This window comes from Carex rostrata, chromosome 9 (assembly GCF_964058835.1).
Source record: "Carex rostrata chromosome 9, lpCarRost1.2, whole genome shotgun sequence".
Taxonomy (NCBI): domain Eukaryota; kingdom Viridiplantae; phylum Streptophyta; class Magnoliopsida; order Poales; family Cyperaceae; genus Carex; species Carex rostrata.
This window is the reverse complement of record NC_135926.1, coordinates 9,675,685-9,684,946: the sequence shown is the minus strand read 5'-3', so window position 1 is coordinate 9,684,946 and position 9,262 is coordinate 9,675,685. Positions and strand designations below refer to the sequence as shown.

The 9,262-nt window shown below is 32.5% G+C and overlaps 1 protein-coding gene across 1 annotated transcript; it reads right to left on the bottom strand.

Moving 5' to 3' along the window:
• Nucleotides 1–4,774: 4,774 nt before the first annotated feature.
• LOC144559699 (uncharacterized) lies at nucleotides 4,775–6,345 on the bottom strand. Its single transcript, XM_078308804.1, has 3 exons — nucleotides 5,756–6,345; nucleotides 4,956–5,564; nucleotides 4,775–4,851 (listed from the first exon to the last, which is right to left on the bottom strand). The coding sequence occupies exons 1-3, from the start codon at nucleotides 6,296–6,298 to the stop codon at nucleotides 4,792–4,794; spliced, it is 1,212 nt and encodes a 403-aa protein (XP_078164930.1). The 5' UTR covers nucleotides 6,299–6,345; the 3' UTR covers nucleotides 4,775–4,791.
• Nucleotides 6,346–9,262: the final 2,917 nt, after the last annotated feature.

Here is a 9,262-nt window from a genome sequence, read left to right as displayed (position 1 = left end):
AATTTGTTGTGGACTAATAAAATGATGTAGAGATTAGTCCTACAATATTATAAGTTAGTTTACAATATTATTTGATGCATTTATAAATGCTACCGAATGCTACAGTTAATTAGGTGAACGAATTGTAAATAAATTAAACAATATTACTAATTAGTTTAACATAGTTTCATATAAATTTAAATGATTATGCAAAATTATTTAACAATCAAATTAAAATAACATAAAGCTGTAAATTCAATTAACGTTATTCTATATTAAAATTTAAATATTTTGGACTACTTTAATAAAAATAAAAGTTTAGTATTGTTTCATATGCGACAGAGCTAGACTTTCAAACAATGAGTATTAATTGTGAATGAAGATCAATTATAAAAACTTAATGCTGAGTATGGAGAATTCGGATCCTGTGAGATATCTCATATGTCGCGTGACTTGAAAAATCTCAAATGTTCAAATACATTATGCACGAATCTCTAGCACTAATAATAGGCCCCTGCACTATCCCCGAATTAGCATCTGACACGTTAGTCACGCAAAATATGAGATATCTTAGAGGATACACACTTGAGTGTGTGTGTGTGTGTGGGGGGGGGGGGGGGGGGGGGGGGGGTCAATTTTGAAGTATCCATTTTACTCTAAATTATATTCAAAATCATGTACAAGTACAATATTTTTTTAAATAACCCATTTTCTTATGGTTTCATATTAGTTAAAAAATTCTCTATATTTGTCCAAATAATTCAACACAATTGATCATCTTGATGGAAAATGATTAAATAATATACTGCACACACGCAACAACTAAAAAAAGAAACAATTTTTTTTGTATTCTCTTTAAAAAAAATAAAATAACCCTTTTTTTAAAAAAAATTCAAATTTATTAGTTTCACAGATTAAACTTGCTTAACCAACTAGTTGGTTTCACATGTTTAATTTGTGGGTTTATTCTCAGTAATTTCTGCATGCATTAAATGTCATAATGGTCCTACTGACTAAATTTGTGGAACATACCAACTAGTTTCTCAGATTTAACCTACAAACCTAATAAATATGAAATTTTAAATTTTTTGTTGTTGTTGTTGTAAAGATGGTTACTAAAAAAACTTTCGGAAAAAAAATTATCATGATAAAAATTTATCCTTCTATAGCCTAATTCGGTGATGGTCCATATTGTACAAACATCATCCCCGCCACAAAAATAATGGAAGCACCTTTTGGTCACATGAAACGAGACCCAATCTCTTCGCGTCACACGTGACCCCCTAATACATTTCTCGTTTGCAACACCCTCTACCTTACCCCCACATGACATGACTAGCCAAGTAGCCATCGCACCTCGCACAATGCACACCGGACACTACACACTGTACGCACTGACATGACGAATAAATTGATGATCCACGTAGTATTCCTTGTGAAGAAGAGCTTTCTCGAGCTCAAATTTGTTTAATTGGTTCCTTTGTTGAAGTTTGCTAATGCTTATTATTAAACACTAATTATTGCCATCGCTGACTAAGTTTAAGTAATTAATCTTCACATTTTTCCCGGAACAAGCCAAAGAAGAGGTCTTTAACCTTTTCTCCAAATTTCTGCCTGATAAGTGATAACAATTCTAAGAGGAGAGGCCTGGATTTGATGAAACCACAAGTATTATTTAATTCATACTTTAAACAAGCTATTAGTGACAAAATTTTAATATGTCAAACCTATATATAATAAAAAAGGGATAAATTTTCAATTTGACGCTGAAACAAGCTGTCAATACATCGAGCCTACTAACTGTCCAATTTTTTTATTCGAGTACTTGCTAATGTTTGTTAAGACTCAAATTATGAGAATAATTGTGCACTTCATGTTTGTAACAAAATTATACCAAGAAAAAGTTTTTAGTAAACAAAAAGTATTATTCGTTGACTAAATTATAAATAAATAAAAAGGTGATTCTTTTAGTGATGATTAGGGGTGTCAATGGCACCATTTTATCTGTTTATTTGATCCGTACCGTATCTAATAAGACAAATTTCTTTTTCGTAAACTTATCGGGTACTAATACGGGTAAATATTTTTTTCATTATCTAAATTGGTAAGGGTACGGGTAAAGCTTATTTTTTACCCGTTACCCGATCGGGTAATTATAAATAAATTATATAGAAGGTCTAGTGACAAAGCCACATAATTTCCATATAGAAAGTCATGGATTTGAAACCCAAAAAGTGCAAAAATACTCTGTAATATACACAAGACTGGATTTGAAAATGTGTTAAATGGTTTGACTCTCAACCTATAATTTAAAAATAAAATGATGATATCACTAAAGTAAAGATGTCAAATTTACAGTTGGTGAAGAACCTCATGCTTGATTCGATAAGAGTTTGAAATTTGACACAAAAACATGTCATGTGACAGCAACATGAAACAATCATATCATTCTTTACTTTCTATTGTTAGAACTTCAGTAAGTTAAGATCACCGTCTACGTAACATGGACGTGGATGTATCTGGAAGACTGATATTACACCTCATTTTTTTATTTATAATTATTGAAGTATAAGTATTGATGTTGTTTTGGATACAAAGTACGATACCGTATCGAACACAGATACAACCATAATTCTAAAAGTGTTCATGGTACAACGGAGAAGCCGTTTTGTGATAAAAAAATAATAAAGATAAAAAGTACGCAGGCTTGTAATTTGAAAAGAAGGGCTGAATCGACAACTAAATACAATTTCCTTGAAAAAATGGGCTTTACACAAATACTCAATTAAGGGCTTCATGAACAGGCCGTTAGACTAGTGCTAGTCTGCAATTGGGCTTTTTATAGCCCACCGAGTTCAATATGGTCCAGCACAGAGACCCGTTAAAAACCAATGCTGCACATCTTCGGAGTTTAACACTCCCTACAAAATACCAATACCAGCAATTCTTTCTTTTTTGTTTTTCTTTTTCCGGAAGACGGTGGCGATTCCCTAATAATACTTTCTATTGAAATAAAATTGTAAAAAAATATAAATTTCAGAAGTTGCTTGCAAAAAGATAATGTATTAATACGCTCTAAATCGGATCAAATTGGACTATAATAAGAATTGCAAAAGCATAACAGGGAAGATCTGTGAGTGTTCTTCTGAGTTGTACCAGATCCCAAACAAGCCACATTTTTAGCCTGACGGGTTGGAAAACATGAACATAATGGGTCACGTTTCGGATCCCCCACACATATTGATGAGTGGGGTTATGGTCACCACTTTCTACGAAGTTTTCTAGGCTGTACAGAATATTTTAGATGAGCGGATCAGATTTATTGACACGATTTTGGAAACCCTGAACCTTCCTTTGGCACCGATCCCTCTAAAATCTAAATAGTTTCAATTTATCTGAACTAGCAAAGGAAATGAAATGAAAAAAAAAAAAAAAATCCTCGGTGACTTTGCTTTTAATATGTTCTTAATAAATATCCGGGCTCATCTATTTTTTATTTTTTTTACTTCTGAAAAGTCTCTTTTTTCCTAGTAGTTGGAAACTAGTAAAATGGTTCAACCCAACATAAGTTTCATAACTTTTTTAGTATGTCCAGCGTTGATCGAGGGGATGCAAAAGTTCTGATGGGCATGCAAAAAGTTTTGATGGGATGCAAAAGTTTTTTAGTATGTCCGGCGCTGGTTTTTTATGGTCCAGATTTGCTGAAAACAACGATTTTCAATAAATCTAAAGAAATAGTAAAAAAATTTCAAAAAATGTAAAATTTGGTCTCCAAACACATATTATTATAGAGAACAAGATGAACGGTTCGGATCGACCATTAGGATTTTGAAAAGTCGAAATCCAAGACGTTGCATGAGGGGCTCTATGCTATGCATAGCATGCTAGCATATTCCTATATATATATATATATATATATATATTTAATTTCATTTTGAAGCAGCACGGTAGTATTTTCTGTTTTATTTATCAAATGCTACTTGTCTACTTGCAGAAAGCTGAAAGCAACATTTGCCTTTAATCAATTATGTCCTAATTTGTAGTGATGTTTACCAATTTTTTTTTTCTACCTCCTTGGATTGTTTTTATTTTTTATTTTTTTACTTTTCTTGTTTTTAATGCTTAATTCCAATGGTGCTTTGATTTGGTTTTCTCTTTCGTTCCTTATTTTAGTTATTATCTGCATTCTAAACTTAAAAAGTAAATCATGTCTTAATATATATTTAATGGATTAAATTTGAAATTGAGATATAATATTTTTCTTATTTTATTTGAAAGAGGTATTTTCATCAATTTATTTATTAGGAGATGAAAAAAATGTTTGCATTGAACATACAATATATCTTAAACACTAAATTAGTCGCAATTCTCTCATTTTAAAAAGTTAAACATCAAGGTTTCCTTTAAACAACAAAAAAAAATAGCCAAAAAAGGAAGAGGTGATAGAATATATAATCTAAATAGTGATACTCCCAAAAATTATCTTCATGAAGAAAGAGGGTTCACAACTTATTTACACAAGTTGTTTTCTTTTTTCCAAATTTCATTTATCATAAGGATTTGTAATTTTTGGATCTTCTACACTTTTTTTTTCAAAATCATCTTCATTATGAATATTTAATCAGCGCTATGTATAGTAACATAGCCCCACTCAATAAAAATTACAATACAGTTACATACTTACATGAAAGCACCTCCTTTAAACAAGGCACACAAGGAAAAAAAAAATGCATGAGTCACATAAAACCGAAATTAAACGAAATCATTTGCATTACAAAAATGACAAATATCTTAGAGATGCAACTATTGCCACTAAGAAGAAGAGATTTTTTGAGATGTCACAACTTCTGAACCCCTGCCTTTTGCTTCATCCTGGAAACATAACTTTTCTTCATTAAAATTTAGACCAAATTTGCATTCCCAAAAAGACAATATGTTCCCTTCAATTTTTAAAGAGAGGATTTATTTGGTTCAACCTGTTCTTTGAGCTCTTGTTGTTGGAGTTCTGGGATTTTCTTGCTACCTTCTCTCTTGCTCTGTAGCTCCTCCTGCGTCTCCATTTCTGATTGCCTGATTTCTTTCAATTCAACATCACTGCCATCTTTGATATTGCTCGGATCATTTTTAGACTTGGAATGAGAAGAATCAAGTATACGAGCTGTAAAGAAGCTACCGTAGAAATTTAGAACTGTTCTTATGGAACCAATAAATTTTACCAGATAATATTTTATTGGCCCCAAAAAGCGAAAAAAATGCATAGCACACAAATTCAACCAACTGCTTCGATTAGTAGATCTGCACTTAGTAGATGCTAATCCTTCCTTAAAACTTCCAACGCCACTTTCAATTCGATCTCTCATATTCCTCCAAATTGGCATTTTATTCAGGAAAACATCGAGTTCCTTCCAACTTTGCGTTCTTATCAGGAAATCATATGTAATTAATCCAGAATATGACTTTTGCACATTGGATTGTTCATTGTTGATGTTGAGTGTGTCAATGGTGCTTTCGGCTTCAAGCTTAGCGCACTCTGCCTCCTCTATTGTTTCGTTGAGCTTCTTCATTTGTTCCTCCAGCAAATGAACCTGTAGTGTGTATGGCTCCATGTTATATCAAATTAAACACAACACAACATAACAAACAAGCCCATAACAAAAGGAGAAGACAGTATTGAAATCAGTTTTGGGGCACGATAAGTTGCTGCGTAGTTTATACAAAAGTTAATGCAAAGAAATTCTAAAATTACAGCATGCTTAGTTGCTAACATAAACTATACCTGAGCGAAAATTGTTTGCTTCTCGGCAATAAGATTCTGTAAAATTCCTTCTTTGCCACTTGATTTTGTTTTGAGGAATTTTGCTTCTGTGTTTAAATTAGATAAAGAAACCTTTACAGTGTTAGTCTTCTTTAAGTACGCATTGATTGTCCGTGTGAGGATCTCTATGTTGCCTTCCAGTGCCAACACCTTCTCTATTAAGGCATCAAACTCAATGTTTGCTTTTAAAAGAGTACTCTCTAACACAGAATTCTTTTCTGAAAGGATCTCCTTTTCTATTTCACACTTCCTTAATTCTCCTTTGTGCATGGCATTCACCTTACTCACCTTCGAAATTTGAGAAGATAGATCCTGTTGAAGGTTCTCTTTATCTCTCAAATGGAGCACCACTTCTTTTTCAAGGCTTTCTTTGGTTTCCTTTAACAAACTTAAATCTTTAAGAAGATTGCTTATCTTCTCTTCATGGGAAACCTTTTGGATATTCAAATATTTATTTTTCTCTTCTGGCACACTCATCTTATTATCCCAATTACTCTTTTGCATCTCCAATTCACTCAATCTAGGTTTAGTTCTTTCAATTTCTTCTCTCTTTTGTTCGAGTTCTTTCTCCTGCAACTCCACTTCTTTCTCAAGGCTTTCTTTGGTTTCCTTTAACAAACTTAAATCTTTAAGAAGATTGCTTATCTTCTCTTCATGGGAAACTTTTTGGATATTCAAATATTTATTTTTCTCTTCTAGCACACTCATCTTATTATCCCAATTACTCTTTTGCATCTCCAATTCACTCAATCTAGGTTTACTTCTTTCAATTTCTTCTCTCTTTTGTTCGAGTTCTTTCTCCTGCAACTCCACTTCTTTCTCAAGGCTTTCTTTGATTTCCTTTAACAAACTTAAATCTTTAAGAAGATTTCTTATCTTCTCTTCATGGGAAACCTTTTGGATATTCAAATATTTATTTTTCTCTTCTAGCACACTCATCTTATTATCCCAATTATTCTTGTGCATCTCCAATTCACTCAATCTAGGTTTAATTCTTTCAATTTCTTCTCTCTTTTGTTTTAGTTCTTTCTCCTGCAACTCCACTTTCTGTCGCAGAGACTCCAGGTTCAACTTTTGCTGGTGATTCAGCTTTTCACTGATGTATAACAAATCCTCTTTCTTAGCCAAATCAACTTTTATCTTCGACAGTTCAGATTCGACATTGTGCAATCTCTCAGCCAGTCCATTGTATTGGGTATTGGCAACTTGTATCTCGTTCTCCTTCAATAATTGCATTCTGGCTTCGGGTTCGATCTCTGGATCAACAGAGGGAGATGATGATTTTTGTTGATTAGGTAACTCGGTAGAATCCATGGTGAGAGTATTGCTGGCCCCGACTAAGCGGTCATGCTGCTCTACCAACTCGAAATATGCTTTGAACATTTCTTTCATATTTTCAACAAATTGGCCTCGTGTCACAGTTCGGTTGACAGGGGTGTCAGTGTCTTCTTCTCCTTCTTCTATCATCTTGACAATTGATTCAACCGTCCCGTGTACACCTTTTTACACCAAATTAAGCTCCATGGTTAACATGTCAGGTGTTATCTAAGCAACTTTTAGAAGAATTAAAATGTTCATCAATGGAGTTTTAATTTTGTGAGGCAAATTTTGAGGAATCTTGTTAGTTTATTTTGTGATAAAACATCATATTTATAATTTTATTTGAATATTTGGCAACTATGTTACTAATTCATGAAATGTACCATCTTAAATCATTTAAACTATTTATCTTCCGTGATTGAAATAACTACTGCAGATCAACAAATATATACAGTAAAAAATGATAATCCACAATAAATTAATGTCAAAATCAAACTGATTTAGGAGGAGGGTTTTAAGATATACCTTGAAGACTTTCAAGTAGCCATTTCGAGTTCTTCGGGATATATTCGCCATCACGCCACCAACATTTGGAATCAGTTCGGCCAAAGAACCCCATGAGCAGAGGAGACAAAACAGAGCGCGTATCTTACGATCTGATTTGGCCGGACAGTTTTAGATTTAACACCTAAAGTGAAAAGTTTAGTTCTCTTTTATAAAAGTGTATATATATCATGTGATAACCATTTCATGTGTATGAACTATGAAGCCATCAAAACAAAAAAAAAACACAAAAGAGTGACTAACGGTAATCCCAACAGAAACCAAATAGACAAATCACAAATCTCGTATATATATATATATAGAGTAAAGCTAGAGTGTGATGTGCTCACCAAGAGAGTTTGGTGAGCACAACTCCAAAAGTTCATCAGATCGATTTCAAATGCTAAATCCAAACCGTTGAAATCCATATGCTTCATGAGTGATGCATGTGCATGCAAAATTTTAAAAGTTTTGAGTTTATTTTCTACACAGTCAAGCGGTCAAAGAAATAATAAAAATTGAATATATAAAACAACTTATAAATTAACTTAATAAAATTTTCATTTCTTTGACTGCTTGACCGTGTAGCAAATGAACTCGAAACTTTTAAAATTTTGCATGCATATGCATCACTCATGAAGCACATGGATTTCAACGGTTTGGATTCGGCGTTTGAAGTCGATCCAATGAACTTTTAGAATTGTGCTCACCAAACTCTCTTGGTGAGCACATCACATCCTAGTTTTACTCTATATATATATACCAAGTACTCAAAAGTAAGGGCAAGAATGAAAGCGAAACCTGCTAGGAACTAGAAAATTTGTAATACAAGCACAAAGGTTACCTTTGCTTTGGTACTCTCTAGGAAAATGAAGATGGTTGAACGCAAAGACAGATAGACAATGCTCCAAAAGAAGTGGTAAGATCATTTTAAGAACGCAATTTTTTTTTCAACAAAAAAAAGAAAATAAAAATAAAACTATCATATAAAATAAGGAAAAGTAGAAAATGTCAAATAAATAAAAAGTAAAAACAACTAATTCTAAGATAAACTATGTTACTAGTATTATTATTTGGGCCAACATAAAGCCAGCTGGTATGATCTGAGTTTTGACCTTATTGAAAGGGTGATAATTTAATTTATATCATCTATATATAGCTGATGATGTTAACAACTTCTGATCAAATATAGGATAAATAATGCCTTGTATTAAAAACTTTCAGAAGGTTTGTTATGAAGGGAAACAATTATATATGGAGCTCTCAATTATATATTTTTTTTAGAAACTACAATTAATCATTGAATTATGTTACTAGCATTTGTTGAGAAATGAAATTTTGCAAGGCAAGCTCTCCGCCTGCACACCCACCAGCTGTATACACAATTACACATCATAGTATATATGTGTAGGGGTGCAAATGGGTCGGATATTATCCGATCGTATCTGAATCCGTATTTTAAAAATTAAATACAGATATCCGATATCTGAATATTGTATAGATACGAATACGGTTATGGTTTTAAATTTTAATTATCCGTATATGAATAGTAGATATATACTATATAAAAAGCGAATATCCGTATGTGTATAATATCTATCTGTT

Excerpts from the sequence above, each read along its gene's own strand:
- LOC144559699 (XM_078308804.1), bottom strand. The coding sequence starts at position 6,298 with ATGCAAAAGAGTAATTGGGATAATAAGATGAGTGTGCCAGAAGAGAAA. Across the intron at positions 5,565-5,755 it reads AGCAAACAATTTTCGCTCAG|GTTCATTTGCTGGAGGAACA; the intron begins GTATAGTTTATG and ends TACACACTACAG. Across the intron at positions 4,852-4,955 it reads AACAAGAGCTCAAAGAACAG|GATGAAGCAAAAGGCAGGGG; the intron begins GTTGAACCAAAT and ends TTATGTTTCCAG.